The sequence below is a fragment of the Nyctibius grandis genome, chromosome 11, assembly GCF_013368605.1.
Source record: "Nyctibius grandis isolate bNycGra1 chromosome 11, bNycGra1.pri, whole genome shotgun sequence".
Lineage (NCBI taxonomy): Eukaryota > Metazoa > Chordata > Aves > Nyctibiiformes > Nyctibiidae > Nyctibius > Nyctibius grandis.
The window spans coordinates 24216988-24240974 of NC_090668.1; the positions used below are offsets into that span (position 1 = coordinate 24216988).

The following is a 23987-nucleotide window of genomic DNA, read 5'->3' on the forward strand; positions in this document are numbered from 1 at the left end:
GCCGCTCGGCCGGGTCCTCACAGAATTGGGTTTTAACCTGGAAAAAAAGGCACGGCAGCTCTCTGGTGGTGCTTCATTCCGCTCTATTTGGCGCAGGCGTCACTGTGACCTGCCACTGCCACCCAGCGGGAGCGGGCGTCATTTTTTTGATCCGTGTGAGAAATCCCGAGTGATTTCAGTGAAAGCCCTGGTGAGTGAAGCGGTGTGTGTTCCCGTCGGGGTTTTACTTTGAATATAAACCTGTGTTCACTCCAGCGTGGAACTGGTACCGCTGGAGCAGCCGCCGCTGGTCCCTCCGTGCTTTCATCACGCGTGATCACAAGGCAGACCGCTCCTCTGGATGGGGTCAGTGCATCCCTGAGCCAGACCTGCTGTTCGGCCTGACTCCCTCAAAAAGCTCCTGAAACGAGACACGGTGGTGGATTTAATGCAGATTAAAATCAGTGTGTCAGGTGTCCAGCTGTACGTGGTCATGTTAAACCTGTATTTTACAGGGGTGGAAATCCATCCAGGGTTTGGCAGAAGTTAAGAACACCGTTCGATATTCCTGCTGAGCCGCACGGTGTGTGTTATCAGCTGTTAGCGTGGTGTCGTGGCGTTCGCTGTAGGGCAGCTCGGGTTAATTGAGGAGAGCGACAGGTGATGTATTCCTGTGTCTGAGTCATTCCTCTAAAGAGCAGTTGGTGTCAATTAGCTTTGTTTAATTGGTATGTGACAAATAGGAGCTGAAGGTGAGTTGAAAGAAACAGACCGATAGTTATACCTGTCAGTTGTAGGTGTGTTCTCTGTGAGATACGTCTATAGGATGTGTTTGATTAGATAATATATATATTTATGCATAATGTTGTTCCCTGCCTGAAGATCGCCCCATGAGACAAGGCATCATTTTCATCTCTCTCCCAAAGCTGGCTCATTTTGCTTAAAAGTTTTCAGCTGCTGTTTTGTTTTTTTAAAAATAAAGGCCTTTTAAAAAATTATTTCTGCGATCCAGGGGAAATATTTTTCTCACGTTGTCTTTAGGAAGCAGAATTAAAAGGCAGGAATAGCCTGAAATACCTGTGTAGAGAGGCCAGTGGGGGAGTCCCTGAGGGGCCGCCGCTGCCCGGACCACATTTCCCATGATGCAACGCGGCAGGTAGCAGCCCACACCCAGGACTCCACCTCCCATGAGGCCCCGCGCGGCCGCGGGACGGTGGCGGGCGAGGCGCCCCGCGCGCTGCCCGCTGGGAGTCGTAGTCCGCGGGGGTGTGCGCGGTGACGCCGGGCGCACGCCGCGCGCTGCCGTCACCGCGGCGGCGCCGCGCGGGGGTGGGGGGGGTGTTTACGGCGCGGGCGGGGCGCGCGCACCGCCGCCAGCGAGGCCTAGTCGGCGGCGGGGGGGAGCGGGCCGGGCCCGCGGCCGCACCATGTCCGCCTGCCACAGCTGCGCTGCCGCCGCCCGTCTCCTGGGCTCTACGCTGCCCTCTGCGCGGAGAGGTAACCGCCGTCCTCCCCTCGCCGTGGCCCGGCTCGGCGCTGCTCCCTGGCGGGGCTTGGCCCTCCCGTCCCGGGGCCCGACGCGGCGGCCCCTTCCGCTCCCCGCCGTCTCCCTGAGGGGAAACCGCCTTCCCTCCGGCCGCCGCACGGCTGTCACCGCTCCGCGCCCCTCCGGTCCCGCGCGGGCCCCGCCGAGTCACCGCCGGAGCGGTGTCAGCGGGGAGCAGCCGCGCTCCCGGAGCCCGGGAGAGGAGCCCGGCCGGCGCCCGTGCTGCAGCGCTGCGATAAGGCCTTCGGGCAGGCAACGGGTGGCGGCTTCGGCCTTTTTTTTTTTTTTTTTCCATTAATCTTTTGCTGGTGTCGCCGTGGGTGGTGTGAGGGGGCGGCCGGCGGCGTGTCAGGGTTACGGGCAGTATTTATTACACGGTGCGAAATTCTGGAAAATTAGCCCGCAGTGGAATATCTTTTGGGAAATATAATGCGAGAATAGAGTTTGTTTTAATGGGAGTGATTTTCAGCAGCAGTTGTCCCGTCCGTGTTACCCTGCAGTGCTGGTAAATGAGCTTAATTAGCTAACTGATTAAAAGCCTGCCTTTTTTACAACCTAAACTTGAAATATTTCTCATAAAGAGTTGGGCTCAGTTAGCAAAAAGTAATTATTTCCAAGTCGGTAGAAGGGCGAGGTTGTGCAAACCACTTACTGGAAGGTGAAGCAGAGGGAGGCTGCTACTTTTTTACTACTTTTGTCCTTTTCTTGGTGTTCTTGTGGGCTGTGAGAGTTGACATACCATGTGCTGCTTTCAGTGAAAGGCAGACCCTTCCCAAATTGTGCTGAAACTCTCTGCTGCTGCCACATTTACAACAAGATTTTGGATGATTGTGCACTCAGCCATAGCCTGACAAGTCTGAGATGATTTATTGCCTTCAAGAGGTGAGTTAACTCATTGCAGTTGACTTTACATCTCTGACGTCAGCTGTGCTGAAAGGCTTAAACCAGTATTTTCAACTCCAGCCTGTCTGGCCTTGGGCAAACCCACTGAAACAGTAAACTTTAAAGCAAGTAATATTCTGAATTAACTTCAGGATTATCTTTTTTAAAATTTGTATTTTTTTGTCAGAACTAAGATTTAAAGAACAAAATTAAAGAACTAAGATTTAAAGAACAATTAAAGAACAAATGAGACTAAAACACAGATAGAGAATCATAAGATTATTTATGCATCAGCTTCCCATTAAAGTTCTTTTTAAAAAAAAATTCCTTATTTTGGTACATTTTTGTCATAACAGAGTGTATCTTGTGCCAGGTAGTTTGTTTACTGTTGCTGGTTGGTACAGACTTGGATCAGTCTAATTGATCAAGTGTTGCGTGGGACAGAGAGGAGACTTTGTTGTCACAGTCTCCCTGTGACTTCCTTGGGCAATAGATTCTTCCAAGATATCTGAAACTTGGCCTGAAAGTCAGTATTTCTTTCCTCAAGTATCAGTTAAAGGTTAATAAGGTGTAAGGGAGCCTCCCATTATTTCTTAACACGCTAATCTGAACACCCTGGATAGATGCCATTGCTGCTACCAACGTTCTTAGGTTAGATGCATGTCCTTTAAATTTACTGTTTCAAAAAACCACCCAGGCCCTGAGTGTGGGTTGTGTGTGAGCAAACACTGCTGTGCCAGCCAGCTGTTGCGTATTTGAATGTCTATCAGGATCTGGATGGTTCAGGGGAAGTTGCCAACCGATGGGCTGGAATGTTGATTTCTTCTGAAAATCTGCCTCTGGGCTTATTTATGCAAGAAAGGAGTTGCGATAACTTTCTTGCTGCTTCATTCTTTAATTGTACAATGATGTTTTGTCAAAAAAAATATCACTCAGGCCTCATGATGAGCACAGGGACAAGGCTTTTCGTGTTTAGCCACAAGCTGATGTAGCAATAATATGATTTTTTTTTTTTTCTGGTTTAGCCTATCTACACCCGTTAGAGTTCAGCACATGCAGCAGGCTGAGTTCAGTGTTGTTCCCAAAAGTCTGGCCAACTAAGACTTTTGTGAGAGTGAATTTAACAGCAACAAAAGCTTTACAGCGTGGGTGTAATGCTGCTGGCTAGCCTGGATCTGCTGCCAGTGTCCCTGGAGGTGAAGGCCCACAGCTGCAGCGTTTCTGACCAACAGATGGGCACAGTGGGTAATGTGGCACTTACCAGCTCAGTACTCGACACTGTCTATAGTCTCATAGCTCATCCAGTAGTTTTCAGTGCATTTTCTGTGTCACAGGGGTGCTCTGAATTAAAATCAGCGATCTTTAGTCCACATGCAGTGCTTAGTGGTAAAATGTTTGAGTTTCTGTATTAGTGCTTGATCCTTTCTCCCCAGGCCAAATCTCTTGTGTTGCAGGAGAGTTGTGTCACTTTGGATTTTGTTCAGGGAAGGTGAGGTGGTTTGTTTTTTTTCATTTTGTTGAGGAGTCTTTTCTCAGTTCTCTTTAGAAGGGGTAAAACAAATCTCAGTAAAGGAACCATCTATGAGGAATAAGCCCCCCAGACAGGGAATTAATGCAGAAAGTATTGCATTGTAAACGCTCACCACAGCTTATTCTCTGTTGACAGATGCACTTGGCACACGTAGTCTTCAGGGTTCTCTGCAGATTCAGTTGAAAAAACAAAACTGCTTGTGAAAGTGAGCCACTATTTTGAAGTTTACTGTGATATTTTCATAGTTTATCCTATGTAATCTGAAGTGCCTTGCTGTGTTGCAGTGGCACTCGGCAGAGGAATTTAAAATTGGAAAGCACATTGATCATTATTCCTCCCTCATGTTTACAGACAGAAGTAACTCTATTACAGATTTTTAAAAGATTACATTTTTAGTCATGTTAAAAATAACTGCAAGTCATTTTCAAGTTCAGGAATCTTGAGCAGCATGTAAGTTAATAAAACAACTTCAAATCTCATTTGATGCTGTCTTCTTGATTGTGACTTTGCAGAAGCCTGTGAGAGTTTGCCTGGTAAATTGAGGCTCATCCGTGATGCTTTTCTTCCTTATTTTTCTGTTTTTATGTTATAGTAGCAAGATGAATTTTCTTAAATGTCCTCTTTCAACTAAGATTCCAGCTCTTAGTTGTCATCGTTACCTCTTTCAGAGCAATTGAACTGTACTCCTCTTGCCATTCTTACTGTTTTTATTCTTTTTTTTTTTTAGAAGTTTTTGAAGTTTTCTATAGGATTCTCTCATCTCTGTAACAGTAAAACCATGTATTATCAGCAAGTTTTTAATTGTCATTGTTGCTATATAGCTCTTCTGTCGGCAAGTCACAGAGCTCTTACTAAAACCAGAGAGCAAGGGAGAAATTTGTCACTTTAAAGGAGAGGGAGATATGAGATACGGATTCCAGGCTCCTGTCTATGTTGAGAGATGTTGAAATCACAAGCATGACATAAATTGATTCACATCATGCCTAGTCATGAAATGTAATCCTACCCGCTGTTGCAAGAGGAGGAAAAGGCTGTTTAGTTTCTCAATGAGTTTTTTTTCATGTTGGCAATAAGCTATTACAACAAAGTTAAGATTACGCTGCATTTACTTGGGCCTGTCTGTCAATATGTGCCAAGTACGACACTACCTTTCTCAGGACAACTTGTTTTTGTCAAGCAGTACCTCAGATTCCTGGAAAATAGTTTTTAGTAGAGTTCACAAAGCGAAAGCCAAGTCCAGACGTGCGGTCTGTGAGTCTGAGACACATCTTTGGTAATTTTTGCATAATAAGGAGACACTTCAAAGGTCTCTGTCTTACTTCAGGGGTTGAATTATTTCACAATAAGTGCTGGATGTTGGTTTATTTTTTGTTCTGAGGATCAGTTTCGTAATTGGCATGTTCCCTATTTCATGACACAAGGGACTCTCTGTTGTCTGATGACATGGAATTACTTTTGGGTCAGTTTTGGGCAATCTAGGCAGCTTTTAATGAGATGAACATTAAGGTGGTGAAAGAATTTATTTTGGATAACTGAAATTGGGATGTTCAGAGTTGAGTTCTGTTCCTGAAACCTTTGAGCTCTATTTAATGTGAATCAGTTCTGGGGTTTGGTGGCATTGGGATTAGAACTAGAGGATTTTTAATTGACATGCAGAATTTGGATGCTTAATATATACATAAATATTGTGTTTTGAACATACTGCACATACAGAAAACATTGCTTTGGTTCTTTGGTGATTGCAGGCAGCTGCTAACGAGGTAGCTCTGTTACCTGACTGTAATATCAGCAAAGCTTTCCAAACAGTGTAATGGTTCATGAAATTAATTTTTTATTTTCATGTTTTCATTTGGTTTTAGGTATTACTTGTGGTCGTACACGCATCCCTGTTTTAAGAAAACTTGGGACTTTTGAAACTTGTTCCCTAAGACGAATTCCTCTTAGAAACTTCTCGGAAACACCAGCATATTTTGCTTCAAAGGATGGTGCAAGTAAGGATGGTTCTGCAGATGGAAGCAAGGTAATCTCCATGCCTTAGGTTTTTCAGTAGTTTATATTAAATGTTTCTTAAATGTTTTTAGTAGATTTTTTTCCATACTTAAAATTAGAATCTTGAAACTTTTGGTAACTCTTGACATTTCTGATCCTTCAAATTGCTACAACTGACAGTGAAGAAAAAATAAATTGTATTGTAAATTTGTTAGCAGACAGACCTTATAAACATCCCATAATGCTTTTCCCAGTTTTATAAATATTTTTGCCTAGAGTAAAGGAACACTTGAAAACTTTGTAGAATGTAATAAATCCACAACAGATTTCAGGATCTCAGGAAAGAGTAGTAATTGGAACTATTCTTCAAAAGCCTGCTACTCCCAGGTAGGCTTTTTAAAGTAAGTATGTTGTAAACCATTTTTGTTTTCAGCACTGCTTTGGTAGTTGTATTAAACAAGACAAGTTTGTAAGGAGACTAGCTTTATTCTTGTTAGTAAATTGTAATCTATTTTCATCCTAGTCTTTCTCTATAATTATAGTTAATAAACAGCTTCTTCAGATAAATGATTACCTGAGAATAAAACTGCTCTTTAGTCAGCAAATAAGATTTTGAGAGTCCACAGGCAATGACTTTACCTTAGTATGGTGTGTTGTGACATCTGAGGAACTCTCTGGATGACACAGGTGTGTTCTGACGCTTCAGATTAAACTTTTTTAAAAAATAAAGAAGGAAAATAAAAAATTTGTAATAGTCTTTTTTTTTTTTTCTTGAGAAGGGTTGCAAGGAGAAATGAGTAGGCAAGCAAGGTTTAAAAAAAATGGGGAACTGCCTTAGAAAAGTGAAGAGAGATCTTTGCTGTTTCCTAAAATATAATAGCTTTTATTATTGATCAAAGTATGAAGGCATAGAACGGATATAGATTTAAAAAATATTAACCTTGAACACCACTAAGCAGGGTAACACAGAGAAAGACAAGGAGGTCTGTGTCAGGGAACGCTGCCTTAGAAGTAAAAAATAAAAATAAATAAATAAAAGGAAATAAAAAGTAAGATATTTCCAAGCCATTTCTGAGATGTGTGTTTTATAGGCCCTATCTACCCTACAGCCATCTGCCAGCGTAGCTACGTCTGTCAAGGACGTGAGAAGAGTTGTGGCTTCAGAAACCCTTAGAATCAACACAGTTGCAGTAATGAAATTGCTCTCCCTATAAGTATGATTTGTTTTCTTCTCTGGGGTTAGAATAAATTACATTGAAATAAACTCTGTCAAGAATGTTTTAATAGTATAGCTTGTTATTGTTCTAGTGCCAGTCAAGCAGTTCTAATGTAGGTACGGGATGCCTCTTGGCAGACCTGGGAAATGCAGATGTGTGTACACTTCAAAATGTTTATATTGTGTTGCTCTTAAGTTTTCAAAGACTTTAAAAAATCCTGACAATAGTTATTTTGCCATTCAGCTATTGGCAATATTCACACTACTGGATTCCATAGCCACAATGCTGAATGCCTGATGTAACCGCTCCATTGTTTGGGGCTAATTGTCTGGAAATCTTTTTTAGAAGTCTGCTGGTGAGGGGGGTGGTAAAAAGTCAAGCTCTGGAAGCTCTGGGAAAGGAGGGAACCAGCTGCGCTGCCCGAAGTGTGGTGACTTGTGCACACACGTGGAAACCTTTGTGTGTAAGTTTTAATGAATACTTGCTTTTTTAAATAGACACAGATATGACTACATTTGTGATCTAACGTAGTCCTGATAGCTACGTTTTAGCCTACCTAAGTATACAATGTCAGAAATTGTTATGCTTGCTTTGGCCACGTTGATGTAAGCACGTAGCGTCTCTGTGGAGACATTTGTGTAATTTCCTATGTGTGATGGAGCAGAATGTGGTAGCGGAATTTGGATTGCAACTGTGAATATGCAGTTTTAAAATAGTTCATTACATTTTATGCAGTGAAAGAGATGCTCACATAAACAATACCATTTTAACTACAGTATTTCTTTCTGTCCATTATATAAATATATATATATGTATGTTTGTAATGTCTGTCCTTTGTTTACCATATAATAAAACCTCAGCCCTGCATGTACTATAACCAAAGTGCTTACCCAGCAGAGGCATTAGTATATGACAGGTGGCTTACTAGAATGGTCTTCTATGGCAAAGTCAGATCCATAATAAATTCCCAACAGGAGGCTGGAAAGTCCAAAAGGAAAACCCAAAATGTGTCAGATGCCTGGTGTCCAGCAGCAATAGCAACCTTTATTTGAAGTACAGTCCAAGTTAATGCCGGTTATGCTTTAGGTTCGATCAGACTTGAAGACATCTCTCCTTTTCAGTGCTAATGAGACCAGCCTAGAAAATAGTTGTCAGGAAGCAAATACCCATTGTCAGTTGGTGGGGTTCAAGGAGGAAGCATCAAGTCATAATCAGACTTGTGCACTAAGAAGCTTAAGCCAAGGTCAGAATAAACTTGTTCAACAGTTGTTAATATCGCAGCTGGTGAAAATAATGAGGGGATATATTATTTGCTGCTACTCATATAAAATACTACTTAATAAAAAAAATCAAACATCATGAATCATAAGACAATTCTATGGTAACAATATATTTATTTGTTAGATAAAAGCATTGGTCCTCAGTCGCTATTTTTTTCCCCAGAAATAATAAGCCCTTTTAAAATTTGAAACTATAGTCAGCAAGGTTTTCTGAAAAGTCTGGTACTAGTTGATGGAACTAGAAATACAGTCCTGTATGTTTAATGCATTGGCCTCTCCCTGGGCTAGGTGTGGCTGAAAACAGTGGAAGGGTTTTTAACCTCGTTTACCTTTTTATCAGATGATTTATGAGTAGACAGAGACATTTTGAAACTCTCTCACTTCACTGGTGTGTTTGCTCCCCTTGTTGCTGGAGTTTGTGCTTTGATCTGGAAATACCATTCAAGCATTGCCCTCGCGTAGAACATTCGCTGTGTATCCCTGGAAAGCAGAGATGTGATTTAGTATATTGTCAGTGTCACTAGGAATCTTTAAGTGTGTTTGAAAACTTTCTTAGGAAGAGGATTCATTCATATTATCATTATGGGAGAAAAAGTCTGGTATGTGCAACCTCAACTTCACAAGCGGTGGTACCACACTTGAATTGCAGCATCAGAATGGCACAGGTGCTGCGAACAGCTTGGGACTGGAAACCCACTTTGTACTTGTAAAAACAGTGTTGCAGCTGCTTGGATTTGTCAGAAGCTTGAAAGTCAAAATACGAGGAAGTCTGCTTCTGAATAATTGAATGTATCGACTTTTCTCATCCTTGCATGTTCTACTCCGAGGCTTTAGGATTTTACAGCCTTCAAATGAAGTCTGTTACTAGTTCAAATCAAGCACAGTGACACCAGGTAACAGAGTAGAGCGGACTTTTTTGTTCATCTTGAGAACAGCAATTGTCAGTTTTCTATTAATTGGCAACTTAAAAAAATTAAACCAAAGATTGTAATTGCTCTAATTTCTCAGAAATTCCTGTGAGTCATGGTCAAGTTTTCTCTGGACCTGTGTCTTTCTGGTTTAGTCTGTTAATTTGAGCACACTGCTTCCCAGCCAAACTGCAGAATATGAAGTAGCTGGAAAATGGAAGAGCTAAGATCTGATTATCTTAAAAAAAGATTTTAAAAAAGAAAACAAAAACTAATAAGAAAAAAAGATCTGTCCTGTTCTGCCCAAAATGGATGGGTTGTAGGTTATATTCAACATACTGTAACTTGATTTTTCAGATAAGCCTTTGATGTTGCTTAGTCAGGAAAAATGATGAATTTGCTCTATTCTGGTTTGAATTACCGAACTGCAGAGCCTTAAGTAAATATCTAAAGCCAAAGGAAAATATGCAATTAGCATTTGTTTCAGTTTTTAAATATTAGTTTTTTCCAGGCATTTTGAGAGAAGTAGGGAAACAAAATACTGAATGAAAGCCACATTTATTAGTAAATTAATTGCCATTGAGTGGCAGTGTGACAGGCTGGTTGTCCACTGGAGTTTGTTTTTAATGAGGCTTCACCTTGTGTCTGCAAATCTTGCACAAGGATTTGCTTGGCAACGGTTTTCCAGTAATGAACAATTAAGGAAAAATAGGACACAAACCAAAGGGAATTTTGCTTTGACACACTCTCTCAGCTGTTCCCTTGTTGGTTTGGGTTGTGAGACTGTGTACGGAGAGTTTTGCGATGGGTGAAATAAGATGTGAGCCTCAGATGTAGAGTGAAATCCGATAGCTGTAAAGGTGATTGGCATGAGAAGCCTTATCCAGGCGCTGCTTTTACTGTCTCCACCTGATGCCATCAGGTTAGCTCCCATCCTCCAAAGCCAGACTTCCCTGCTACTGTACATACTTGAGGGGCAAGAAGCTCCTCTGCTCTCTTTTTCTTGGTGTCTTTGTACGTTATAGCAGTTTAATAGTAACCCATTATCTCAACCCTAAAAGTGTTTTTAAGATTAATCCTCCGATTGTTTTGGCTTCCTGTGTGTATAAAACCCCGGCCTTTCTCTTTGGCAAGGTCAGCTCGTACAGACTTTAGAAATCTCTTTGCAAATGCAGCCTCTGTGGTAATGGTGCCTGAATCAAAAATAACACTGGACTTGCATTTTACCACACTGTAAATATTTGCTGACATCTTAATGACAGTGAGGTAATTTGGCATGAAGGCTCTTTGCTGTCCTTTTATGTGTTTCCTAAAAGAGCATATAAAAACATGCCAGTATTTAAGAATAGCAAAGTTGCTTGCAATTTTGAATGCTCAGTTTTAGGGAGACAGCAGTACTTAAACTTGGTTTCCTTGCATCTCAGAGCAAACTTCTCAATTTTTTTGTTAAAACTCATATTGATAATTTTTTCCCAGATTACTATGTAGATGATAGAACCTGGCTAGCTTCACAGCTGGGTTTTGATGACCGAGTCTCCTCCCCAAGGCACCCCGTACACCAAAGTTTCTCTGTAACCACAGACCCCATTGGTCTTGCTGAAAATTAGGAAGATCTCTAATAACCTTCCTCTGTGCTGCTTGGAGTAATTGATAAAAGTATACTCTGCACAATAATTTTTTTCAGTGAATGATGTTTTAAAGATGCACAATAGTATTCTTATAGCCTGCTTTTTATTTTCTATTTTTTTAACCGTTCCTGTGAATCTGTAAAGGGGGCAAGTATTCTTGTGGCTATTCCATCCTAATAACACTGGCTATTAGCATTGCATAAAGAAGGACAACACAGCACTGTGGTCATTAAGAATATCAGAGGTGTTTTGAGTGAGCATTGGGAGAAAGTTTGGGGTTTTTTCCCTACAATATTATTGCTAAATAATAGTTACGTAAGAGGGGTGGGTGAATGCAAGTGGTTCTCCACTGCATTCCCATCAGGCAAATAACAGTAATTTGGAATGTTGCCAGGAGAACTTTCCAGCTGTTACACAAATTTTCTTTGCAGTAGAGTTAATAAAGCTGTGATAGTCACAGTATTACATGCTACATTCTTAAAATAATCTGCTGGTCTTATTTATCTAGTTATAAAGTGTGTTTAATATTAAAAAAAGAACCCCACTCGCTTTTGCTGATGCCAGCTCGGTGGGAGGCAACAAGTTATAAATAAGCAGCTTGTTTATTGCTAGAGGTTGTTATTAAAATCAGCTGGTACTACAGTGTTCAAGCAATTTTCTAACAACTTTTTATGATTTCCGAAGTTTTGACATTGAAGTTTTTCATGTAGTTGTTTTGCTACATTTACTTTGCTTTAAATTCAATACATTTACTAGTATATTTACTTTAAATCAGTCTTGTTACACATGATTTGCATTTAACAGCATAGCAGTATGGTCAAAAAAGATCTATTTTGAATTACAAATTTATTCTTCTCTACTGTGGAAAAGCAAAATTGAAATAATCAAAAATACAAAGGAAAAAAAATAGTGCAAGTCCTAGTTTGCAGGCTTCTGAAACCAATCTTTGCAGATAACACGATTTCTTGAGACATGGTTCACAAAGTTGGAGGTAGGAGGGTTTGGCTTTTGGAATTTGAAAAAAATTTGTTCTACTCTTGACAGTAAAATAAGCAAAAGATCTTGCGAAACATCAAAGTCCTGCTCATCTGTTGCATACCACAGCTGTCTCTTGTTGGGATGAGCCCTTTGTGTGACCCTGCTGCACACCGTGTCCTGGGCTTAGGTGACTCGAGCGTGCTCCAGTGTTCCACAGCCAGTGGGATGCAGAGACTGGGAGCTGCCACAGCTGTCCTTTGCTGAACCTGCTGCGTGCTGACTTTGAGACTGGTAGTGTAGATTGCTTCCCCGCACTTTAGAGTAGTCTCTCCCTAACCACAGGGGTTTTTTTGCCTGCTAGTATGAGAGTTAGGAAGAATTCCTGCATAGTTAGAAGCCCTCATTAATTTTGCATCACTCTGAGATGCAAAGTTTCCTCTCCTGAGTGTAGTGCTACTGAATAAGTTTAAAATAGATTTTGCTTTTTAATCCCTTGTTTGGTTGCTGCCCTGTGTTGTGACTTCTTGAGCAAATTGTGTTCCCTCTGTGTCAAATTTCATAGTCCAATAATTGCTTTTAAAGCTTCTAAGGTGAATGAAAGGAAGTGTTGTGTAGACACAGAGGTGGCTGTGCTGTCTTACAGGTGCTTATCCTTTCTGTGACGAACTCAGTTGAATGCTGTCTAAGCAATTCCTCTTACTGTTTTGGTTTACTTTTTCTGCAGCTTCCACCCGTTTTGTGAAGTGTGAAAAGTGTCACCATTTTTTTGTTGTACTGTCAGAGGCAGACACAAAAAAGAGCATCATTAAAGAGCCTGAGTCAGCAGCAGAAGCTGTGAAACTGGCATTCCAGCAGAAGCCGCCACCTCCACCGAAAAAGGTACGGTTCTGCATTTCACCCCAGTGTTCCTTGTGTTACAGCGTGGTGGAATGCTTTACTTCTTAATCTGCATCAGGTGTGTAGCAGTCTGCTGTGACAGAGCAACAAACCAGAAAGATAATTAGCTCAAGATTAAACCTTTGAGAGCTGTGTGGCCCAGCAGAGCACTGATACAGGGAACAAGTGGATCCAATAAAAGTAGCTGGGCTTGTTTTCCTCTGCCGTTGTCTTGTGACTGAAGTCCGGTACCTTCATTTTCTCCTTGTGACCCTGAGGCTAACCTCAACCCTCACCAACTGTAGTATCTTCTATTTCCTGCTGTGGCCTCATATTCTGCACCCTTATGTTAGCAGCTTCCTTCTGTAGCTGCAGAACCTTTTATTTGGCCTGTTTCTGGGCGAGAACTGTGGCTGATTAGCTTGTGACTGTGACCCATCTTAGGTCATTTGGTTTCCCTCTCCTGAATAGTGAGGGAGCTTATTGTGTTTCTCAGTTCCTAGTGGACTGTAATGGTTTCTGAAGCTGCATGTGGCTCCCGGATAGGCCTTTTTTAAGAAATGAACTATCCTTGAAATTTCTGTTCCTCTTACAGATTTGGGTGAGGATATATTTAATATGGTTTTAAATATTAGTAGAGGAGAACTAATAGACACAATATGATTGCATGAGTGACACGTTTTGAAGTAAACTTAACAACAGGAATATATTTTGTATTTTAGATGTCTGGTTTCTGTTTCTCAGTTCTGTAATGGTCGGTTTAGACCAAAGTCCATCTTTGGCACAATATACTGTTGGGTTTTTTTTTGCTGCAAGGTGGTTTAGAAGTGTTATTAAAATTGAATTATTTTTCAGATTTATAACTACCTCGACAAATACGTTGTTGGTCAGTCTTTTGCCAAGAAGGTGCTTTCAGTTGCTGTGTACAATCATTACAAGAGAATCTACAATAATATCCCAGCAAACCTGAGACAGCAAGCAGAAGTTGAAAAGCAGACTTCTTTAACACCAAGAGGTTTGTATGATGTTTGGTATTTTTTCTGGTCAAACAAAACTTACCATTTCAGGGCTCTAGCTTAAGAAACCTGAGAAAGATTTCACCTTGACACTAGATGTTCTGTAATTGAAATTTCTATTAAATCTAATTTGCACTGTGTGTAAACTGTGATTGATTTAGAAGTAATCCAGAAGGTTTATGATGCCATGGGTGTTGCCTACTATATTACATGGTTAGCATTTTTTACTGACGCATGTTATTAGGTATATTCCTTTAACTTTATAAAGTGAGCCTCCTAAACTTTTCTTTCTAATCTCATTTACTGCTTAACGGTAAATCTGCTGCTTAATCTGCAAGCAACAATGCAGATCGTGAAGACATTATTTTGCATAGGTAATTTGATGGATAGCTGGCTTTCTAACCTCACTTGCTGCTGTTGTCAGCATCTGTTGGTCACCATAGTATTGTTCCATATCTGGCAGGTGTAGATGGAGTTACTCTTGGCAGTACTCTTGCTACTGAGTAAGTGTGTAGCTATGTTGATCTAATTTATTTTTAGAAGTAGGATTAAGTTCCTGTCTCTGATTCAAAGTGTACCTTGATTTTTTTTTAAGATGTTCTGTTCTCTCTTGCAATAAACAGTATGCTAAGCAAACAGAATCTTCTTTGTTTTGTGAATTTATGTAAAGAACTATTTTAACTGAGGGGGAAACATTAGCAGCACTTTTCTGGTAATTGTAGGAGAGCAGTTGTGTACCTGGCACAGAGAAGTTCCTGACCTCCTCAGGAGGATAAAATGGTGCACACCCAGAGGGACTGGCAGTGAACATTTATAATGGATAGTACTTTGCAATATCTGAAATCTTACATTGTAACACTCAGATATAAATGGGAGAGTTTAAGGAAGCCTTTTCAAAGAAAAGATATATTATAGCATTTTTTTGTCCCCTTCTATAAATGGCTTTAAAATGAAAATCTAATCAGAGGTAATAGACTGTTACTGGTTTAAGTAGTAGAAAGCTTGCTGTCGTTTTAAAAGCATGCAAGTGGGGTTTTGGGTTAATTTTGACGGCAATAAAAGCTAATTCATGTGGGGATTTCTTATTAGAAATAAATTCATACACAGTGATGAGATGTATTCAGAAGAGGGCAAGAGGTGGAGAATTTATAAGGTTTTATAAACTTTTATTACTGTTGTCATCCTCTCTCTTAGAATTAGAAATCAGAAGACGGGAGGATGAGTACAGATTTACAAGTAAGTGAACTCTCTCCTCGTGTCCTCCTCTGTAATATCTACTCTTGCTGTTAATGTAGAATAGTCTTTAGTGACCCCTAGTTTGAAATGCTGGGTAAAATCCTGTTTGCTTTTCTTCTGTAAGTAAATTTAAGTCCTGGCATGAGGTGTATTTTTAACAGAGGTAACCAGCATCTGACTCTTTATCTAGTTCTTGGTGGAAAGCGAGTAAATTTAAAGATACCTGTCATGAAGTTGGTTAAATAATTATCTGTCCTTAGAGTTGTCCCCAGTAGAACAAGTGGAAATCAAGATTTATTTTTAATTTAGAACTGAAGTCTGATTATATTAATAATGCCACACAAGGTACGATGGGAGGTAGATAATAAGGGAAGTTAGGGAACTTTTTTCTCCAGGGTATTTGTGCTCTTAAAACCCACTGTCCCCTTGAACCTCAGAATGCCTTTTTTTTTTTTCTTTCTTCATCTGAGTGAGGACAGTCATGTTTGTTGTCAGTTCACCAGAACTCTCACTTGCTATTGAACTTCTTCCTTAGTCTAGTGTAGATCAATTTGTAATCCCAGATACACCTCTTCAAACCAGTTTTCTTAATCGTCAATATTCTACCCTGAAAACTAATTAAAACTCTAGTGCTCTGCAAAAAGAAAATCTAGCTCAATCTCTATATCCATGTGTAGAGACAAAACCTGTAATGACTGATCTCAGACAGGTTTTTAAGTCTTCAGAGTAGACCTGTGCATTGCTTTTGTAATTGTTATAGTATACCAGTTCGTATACTTTTTCATCATAGAGATCAACAGTTTGAGTTTATTTCTTATGTGTTAAAAATAAAAAATTACAGTTAAAATGAGTCAGTTTGTAAGGACTGCAGATTTCTCTTGTTTTTAATGTAGAGGAATATTTTTAGATAATCCACTGTACCATTGGAAATTCTTTTCATGTGTGCAAATATGTGCTTGTGCAAAAATACGATTGGAACTCATGTTTTTGTAACAATTGTGCCATGGTTCTGTTGCAGTCCTATATGTAAACTTCTGTACAGATGGAATTACAGGCTTGCAGAACAAAACAGAAGAATCAAGGTTTTACTGTGTATTTAAGGTAATGGCAGACCTTGTCAGTGCTCAAACAGTACTGTTGTTGTTCTCTTCAGAACTGCTGCAGATTGCTGGAATCAGTCCACACGGTAATGCTTTAGGAGCATCGATGCAGCAACAAATGAACCAGCAGATACCTCAGGAAAAACGGGGAGAAGAAGTACTAGATTCACCCAATGATGACGTAAAACTTGAAAAAAGTAATGTTTTGCTGCTTGGACCAACTGGATCAGGTATACAGCTGCATGTTTTTATAGGTGTCAGATTTTTCTTAAAATTAGTTGTTAATGAGTGATTTTCCTCTTTTGTGATTATTCCAATTTGGTGTATAAAAAGCTAAACTGTGAATTCCAAACTGGGATATGTGTGTTTTTCATGCCATGGTAACAAACTGAGCTAAATGGCCTTGAAAAGAAAGGACATCTAGTCATGTGGTTTTCTTTTTTTTTTTTTTTTAAATGCCTGTATTTACTGACTTATTAAAAGATGCAACTTTCACTAAGCTGAAATAAAACATGTTTCTCTCCTTTAGATGGCAAACTGAGATGCTGCAGTTTGAACGTGTTGTTTCACCTCTGGGACAGATCAGTTGCAGGGGGGTTAAAAGAGAAATTCTATTTGTATGTTCAGAAGAAGTGAGAGTGTTTGTGCTGAAGTGATGAGCGTTTTGCAGACTATTTGGGAGAACATTCACTAAAGAATATTTTAATTGTTTTTCTCCCCAGCTTCAAAGCAGGAGCGATTGGGCTTTGCACTGTGCCCTGAGTGTTTGCAAAGGGCTACTAATTTATTTGATCTTTAATCTATGCAAGTACACGTATCTTGTTTTTTGTATTGTGTGACATCTTATTTGTGATACTGTACTCATTTCAAGCTGCCTCAAATGTGTACTGTTAGTCTAATTCAGAAATACAGCTTGCCAACTTAAACACGTTTATAAAACTGTTTTCCTTGGAAAATACTCTTATATGAATATATGAACACGTTGGCATCAGTCAAAATGTCTAATGACTGTAATGATGATCCTATGGTAAATATTTGGTTTTGTGTGCTCTAAAGAAATGTATGGAAGTTATAACATACAGTTTTTATTTCATCAGGTAAAACCTTGCTGGCTCAGACTCTAGCTAAATGCCTAGATGTACCTTTTGCTATCTGTGATTGTACTACCTTGACTCAGGCTGGCTATGTTGGTGAAGACATTGAATCTGTCATTGCAAAACTCCTGCAAGATGCCAACTACAATGTAGAAAAAGCTCAGCAAGGTAAACTTTTACAGTGTGTTTCCTGAAATTTCTTCATAGACTGTGTTAATCTTGCCTAAGTGCTCTAAACTTTGAGACCACGAGTATTTCCATAATTTATATTCCTGTTGCATGTACCTGAATTTTAACACTTTAAATCAGAAATAATAAACCTGAAAAGAGCTCTAAGCATGTTTTGTAGTTTTTGTTCTTGTCCCTAGTTGGACAAGATTACGTACATTTTTGCAATCTATAGTATGGAAGTAGAACAGACTGCTGCTGTCTTAAATTATGTTCTTCCCTGTGCGTAAGTTCTTGCTTCTCTTAAAAAGTGGAGTCATCCTCAAATCCACTTTCTGTAACTGCAGGAATTGTTTTTCTGGATGAAGTAGATAAGATTGGCAGTGTTCCTGGTATTCATCAGTTACGGGATGTCGGAGGAGAAGGTGTTCAACAAGTAAGTACTTCTGTGGAGTGACTTTACTTCGTAAGCGAACAGCCCATCAAGTCTACATGTCATCCTATCATATGTCAGATAACACAGGAGAGTATATAGTTATAGTTCTTCAGTTCCTTAATTACTAACCTTTGAAACCCTCATCTTTCTCTTTACTTTCTTCATTGAAAAAAAAATTAATCTCAAAAGCAAGTCGAGACTGATTCATAGAAATGTTTTAATTGAAAAACGTCTTTGCAGCATTCAGATAGCAAGTTGCATAATGTAGGCAAGAATAGATAACACTTTCCATTTTGACAGAACTCTTAAAGCAACTCATTACTAAGTGCAGCTCATAATGTGCGTGGGAGTCACCTTAAAGGAAGATTTTCGTCTGTCCTTGAATGGGATTGTTTGTCTCATATGGAAAACTGATTTCTTCAGACACTTACTGTTACTATAAAGGCATAAGGGATTAAAAAACGTAAATAATCTGTGAAATTAAGCACAGTATGGTGTGCTGCCTTGTATGACGCTACACAGTGGAATTTTATATTGCTTATTTCTTCTTTCCCTCTTAGGGCTTGTTAAAATTGCTAGAAGGCACAATAGTAAATGTTCCAGAAAAGAATTCTCGTAAACTACGTGGAGAAACAGTGCAGGTTGACACAACGAACGTCCTCTTTGTAGCTTCTGGTGCTTTTAATGGTCTTGACAGAATTATCAGCAGGAGGAAAAATGAAAAAGTGAGTGCATCAGGCTGTATTTGAACTGAAAAATTATCATCTTAATTACTGTTCACAGTACTGACTCCTAAAGGTCTTGCTATATTTGTAAACACACAAAGTTTGTTTGTAGAGCAATGGTTTTCCATCTGTTATCTGGGAACCTGAGGTCAAGCCTAAGACAGGTAACAAAGAGCAAGCCTATGGTTAGTAGGCTTAAGTAGCTTGCAGTGGTCTCTGCTTCCACAGAGGAATTTTTAGCATATGCAAATAGGAGAAAAATAAGAGGGGGGGGAAAAAGGATTGAGAAGTGTTGGTAGAGGACTTGCTGTCCACACTGAAGCAGTAAACTTTTTACATTGTTGTCATGTCCTATGTATCTTAAAAACAGAATATGTGAAACAGTTCTAGCAATTATAATAGGATTTCTTTCAGTTGCAGTGTACCAAATATTGAAAAAAAGCTTTTTTTTCTACTGATATCCAAAGTTTTACTGTTGATATTCAGATCGTTTGAGCAAATGGTGCTAAAAGCTATCAGCATCTTAAAATACCTAGTCATGCAACTTACTATTTTGTGTGTTAAATGTCTGGGGACAGAGTTCTTCTGGCTGCAGCTTTCTGACAAAATGTGCACCCTGTTTCTTAACAGGGGAGTGACTGAAATCCAAATTACTGTTTATGATAATTCACGTAGCTTTTCATGCAAGCATTCTTGTATGCATTTGCTTCATTTCTGAAGAGCACTTTTTAGCGTCACTGGTATTTGTAAACTTATCAGGACATGTTAGTAACCTTTTTTTTATTTTAAGAAAAATTTGCCCTTATTCAGTCTGATGTGTTGATACCTTACTGAGGGAATTAAATGTTATAAGAAATTGCTTGTGTGCAAGGCGTTCAGTTTTACTGTAAGTAATTTCTTGAGCTTGAATTAATACATAATGACATAATCAGTCACTCTAGATTTTTTTTTTTTTAAATGCACATGGAATGTGATTTAGTTACCTAAAGAAAACTTAACTATTACAGTTCTGTAATAATTCTATCACAATGTTCTATCACAACGTTTGTTTTGCAGTATCTAGGATTTGGGACACCAGCTAATATGGGAAAAGGCAGAAGGGCTGCAGCAGCAGCTGATCTCGCGAATATAAGTGGAGAATCTGATGCACGTGAAGAAATTGAAGAAAAGGATCGCTTGCTGCGTCACGTGGAAGCCAGAGATCTCATAGAGTTTGGCATGATTCCTGAATTTGTGGGACGTTTGCCCGTTGTGGTTCCTCTGCACAGCCTAGATGAGGAAGCCCTTGTACGGATTCTTACTGAGCCACGAAATGCTGTGGTTCCTCAATACCAGGCACTATTCAGCATGGATAAGGTTTGAATTTTTATTTGATGACTCTTCAGTATTCTTGTTTATAAGTACAGTGTTAAAGCAATCTAAAATATCAATTGAAATCACTTCTTCCCCCCCACATATGCACCTCCTCACTCGGAAAAAAAAGTAAGCTAACTCGTTAAAACCTGACTGGTTTAAATTGGATAACTGTCCTTGTGGGGCAGGTAATCTGGAAGTAGTTGAGCTGCTCGTTATGTTCACGTTCAAGTGAACATCCATGACCTTTCCTAATAGGCATCGAGAGCCATTTCATGTACTGTAGAGGTACTTGAGTAGTTGTAGGTAAAGGGACATGGTCAATACTGGTGACGTTACTCAAAAACAAAGTGTACCCAAAGCTTTATGTATGTAGCTTAAATGTTAAATGTTCTGGTCTGTAACAAGTAGATTTACTTGTTTGTTTAAACAGTAGATTTACTACTGTGTGTTATTTTCAGTAACGCTTGTGCTGTCACATTCAACATGCTGTTGAGTTATAAATGAATTAAGTAACTAAACTTACTGTTTTTCTCTGCATAGTGTGAATTAAATGTAACTGAAGATGCATTGAAGGCTATAGCCAGAGTGGCCCTGGACAGAAAAACTGGTGCAAGAGGTCTTCGATCTATAATGGTGAGTAAATTAAGTCTCATATTGAGTAAACAAAGCTACGTACGTTTGTGTGTATGGATCCAATTGTGACAATTTTCAGTCAAAACCTCACTTAGTTCTGGGTCTTATATGGGTACAATAAGTCTCTTTCTAAAACTGTAGGTATTTGGATTTCTTCCAAGAAAACCCTCTACCTCTGAACATCACTTGCTAACCATATTGTTATGTAAAAGAGGACATGCAGAAATATTTTTTCCCTCTGTTTTCTTGTAGGAAAAGCTGTTGCTGGAGCCCATGTTTGAAGTGCCCAATTCTGACATCGTATGCGTGGAAGTTGACAAAGATGTTGTAGAAGGCAAAAAAGAGCCAGGATACATTAGGTAAAACCGTACTGGAAATATCAGAACAGACGAGTAGTACAGCTAGACAGGTATTCTGATGTTTGCTGTAGGAACAAGTGTATAAACACAAAACCATGCACACAACCTAAAAAGGATCCAATTTTCTGTATACTGTACACAGCTGAATTAGCGCCTGCTCTGTCTAGAGACTGGGTTTGTATTGTTTAGTTTTTTAATAGAAATTTAAAAAATAAACTTGTATATGAAGTTCCTTTAAGCTTTTTTTGTGTGTGTGTGTGTATACCTCTAGAAATAGAAGTAAATTATAAACATCGTAAGTTAACAGTAAAAATCTGAAGTTTAGTTGTAACTGTACTGAAGTTTCTGAAGCAGAACTTTTTCCTTCTTCCTACTTTCTACCACTGAGGTGGTTTTTTTTTTTTTTACACAAGCTCCAAGCTGCTGCAGTTTTCTTCTCCATTGCTCTTGCAGCAGTGGAGAGCCACAAAGGCACATCTATTGATTTGCTGAACTGTTGTTAAAATAATCAATTTAATGTTGTAAAGATTGTATTATGGTAATGATGTGGTGGGACAGTGAAAGCACTGGACAAATCTGGATTTAAAAACAAAACAATCTTAATTTTAGTGAACAAAGGATGGAGTTGAGGAGGGGATGGGTCAGGTTAAAAACACAGGCCTGAAATTTAGGAACTTTGGCTTGGTTTCTACCTCTGACAACTTTTTTGAGTATGTGCTTTGTACTCATCTGTGTCTGTGCCTGAAGCTTGGCTCAGGACACCTAGTGTCTCAAAGGGAATGGCTGGAGTGGAAGGTACTGTGTTTCCACTGATGGCTGCTTTAAGTGGTTTTGTAGAGCACCAGCATTCATATTTGCCAAAATATTAAAATTTGCTGCATACTGGTAGTAGTGTAAATCTGCATAGCACCATTGTCAGATCAGAAGGTCGTTTAGCAGCTGGATGCTTGTCAGAACATTGTCACGGGGGTACTTTGCAGGTGGCATGTTTACCAGAAGCTATGGAAACTGTCTCCGTTCTTTTCCTCCATTTCTGAAGTATCTGATCAGTTCGTTTTAATTATAGGGCTCCCACTAAAGATTCATCTGAAGAAGAATATGACTCTGGAGTTGAGGAAGAAGGCTGGCCTCGACAAGCAGATGCTGCAAACCATTAAATACTGTCAAAATGCTCACCCGCGTAAAGCGCACTTGGTTATTTCCTTACGATTGCCTCTGGCTTCAGTCTGATACTTAAAGGCATTGGATCTATCTCGGATAGGATACGTGATGAGGAACTTTATTAGCTAAATCAGATCGTGTATTTTATCGCAACATCACATTGATTTATTTGATGGACATTGTGTGGACTTGGATGGCATAATGTTCAACTATGAATTGTATATTACACTTGTTCAATTAAAATGTATAGCAAATCGAGCAGCACCTGGATTGCTCTTTCTAGAAACTAAACCAGCAATGCAGGTGCTGCCAATAGTTAAGATTTTACAATAATGTTACTCTACAAATGGGAAATAAAGATTAATAATGAGTAGAGGGTGAATAAACTGTTAGCTCCTCGTACGACTCACAGTGGGGGTTACGTTCAGGTCAGTGTTAGATTTCTGCTGTTTGAAACCCAACGGGTGCTGGAGTGACTTGTTACATTGGGAGGAAGAGGCCCTTGCAACAGGATTTTGGAAAAACTGGGACACACTTTGACACTGCTGGGAGATTTTGCTAAAATGTGACACTAGTTTGTTACAGTCAATTGAATGCAATATCAAATAATATCCTTCCCTTCACCTCTCCTTCTGGAGTAAGTTTCAGTCGCCTTCGATACTGTGGAAGAAGGTGAAGGCAGTAATTTGCTCGTTTTTCCAGAAGGGTGAACAGGATCTCTAGGAAGTGGTAAGCCAGCTGAATTTGGACGAGAAGTCGACGTAAATTTTTAAATATTAATGTTCTAATATAGTACATTTTGTTTAACGTATTGGAACTATCATGCATCAATTTTTTGGTGCCAGGTATTTGCCCAACCTATCTTATAATGTTAAGAGATGAAAGAAGTAAATGTATAATATTTTTGATGTAAGCAGTAGTGCTTGTTCACATGACACAGTGCTTTTTAAGTTATACGCTCAAATGCTAGTGTTGCATCTTGTGGTTTTGTCTTTGATTTTTAGTCTCACAGCAAAGCAATTCTCCCTCTCCTGTTCTACACCAAAATTAATTCAATCCTTTAGGAAAGTCTTTGTAAAAAAACACTAAAGGACCTGTATGTTTTTGATTTGTTTCAGGAATTAAAATTGTTGCTTACAACTTTGTTTTGTCCTTCAGTGATACGTGGACTTAGTTTTACTGACTTCTTTTTTTCTAAAATTTTAATTCATGCTATTAAAATAAAACTTTGATGATTCTTTTCAGTCTAGTGGATGTTTTAGGACAGGAAATGATACTGCAGATGTGTTGACCCTATTTTTGTTAATTTTTGTCATGTAAATTGTATGTAATTCTTGTGTTCTTACCTAGAAGCAGTGTGACACATCTAGCCACATGCAACAGATACTTCCCTTAGGATTTCAAGTTTTTCAGGTTAAATGACCCACTTAATGGTTCAGAAAAAGCTGCGTTCAGAGTTGAGGATATTTCTAGGAGAAGCTCAGTCCCCTCACGATGGGAATCTGTGGTGAACTATCTGTAACTGCATCCTCGCTTTCCTTTTTGTAGAGTGAAAAAAAATATAATCGCTTTTAATTCTGGATCCTTTCATTCAACTCCTTTTTTAAATGGACTGAAGAAACAACATTTTCGGCGAAAACTGTTCAACAACTTGGTTTTGAAAGTTGTTTGGAATTATGTAACCAAGAACTGTTTTTAAGGAAACAAAATGCCGTGTAACTACAGTTTGTACCTCACCTCTGGCGTTTGAATAAAACAAAGCGAATACGCAAGCAGCGGAGAGTTGTCATCCCTGACCTCATCCCCAGCAGTTTTAAATTTTACGGGTATTTGGAGTTTTTGAGGCTTTTTTGTCTGTTTTTTAAGTGGATCTATAGGAAAGAAAAAAG

General features: G+C 39.4%; 1 protein-coding gene across 2 annotated transcripts; it reads left to right on the forward strand.

Annotated features, from left to right (window-relative positions):
• The first annotated feature begins 1339 nt into the window (after positions 1 to 1339).
• CLPX (caseinolytic mitochondrial matrix peptidase chaperone subunit X) lies at positions 1340 to 23870 on the forward strand. 2 transcript variants are annotated; one of them, XM_068410641.1, is made up of 14 exons: positions 1340 to 1476; positions 5798 to 5958; positions 7490 to 7607; positions 12663 to 12817; positions 13670 to 13829; positions 15025 to 15066; positions 16220 to 16396; positions 17264 to 17428; positions 17776 to 17864; positions 18425 to 18589; positions 19646 to 19945; positions 20486 to 20578; positions 20831 to 20937; positions 22004 to 23870. In XM_068410641.1, exons 1-14 carry the CDS (start codon positions 1407 to 1409, stop codon positions 22092 to 22094), a joined length of 1893 nt encoding a protein of 630 aa, XP_068266742.1. In that variant the 5' UTR covers positions 1340 to 1406; the 3' UTR covers positions 22095 to 23870. The 2 variants fall into 2 exon arrangements, with proteins under 2 accessions (XP_068266742.1, XP_068266743.1); XM_068410642.1 differs by lacking the exon at positions 15025 to 15066.
• Positions 23871 to 23987: the final 117 nt, after the last annotated feature.

Bases quoted from the DNA above. Each gene is read 5' to 3' on its own strand.
- CLPX (XM_068410641.1), top strand. From the start codon at position 1,407: ATGTCCGCCTGCCACAGCTGCGCTGCCGCCGCCCGTCTCCTGGGCTCT. The intron at 12,818-13,669 runs GTACGGTTCTGC...ATTATTTTTCAG, and splicing joins CGCCACCTCCACCGAAAAAG to ATTTATAACTACCTCGACAA. The intron at 19,946-20,485 runs GTTTGAATTTTT...TTCTCTGCATAG, and splicing joins CACTATTCAGCATGGATAAG to TGTGAATTAAATGTAACTGA.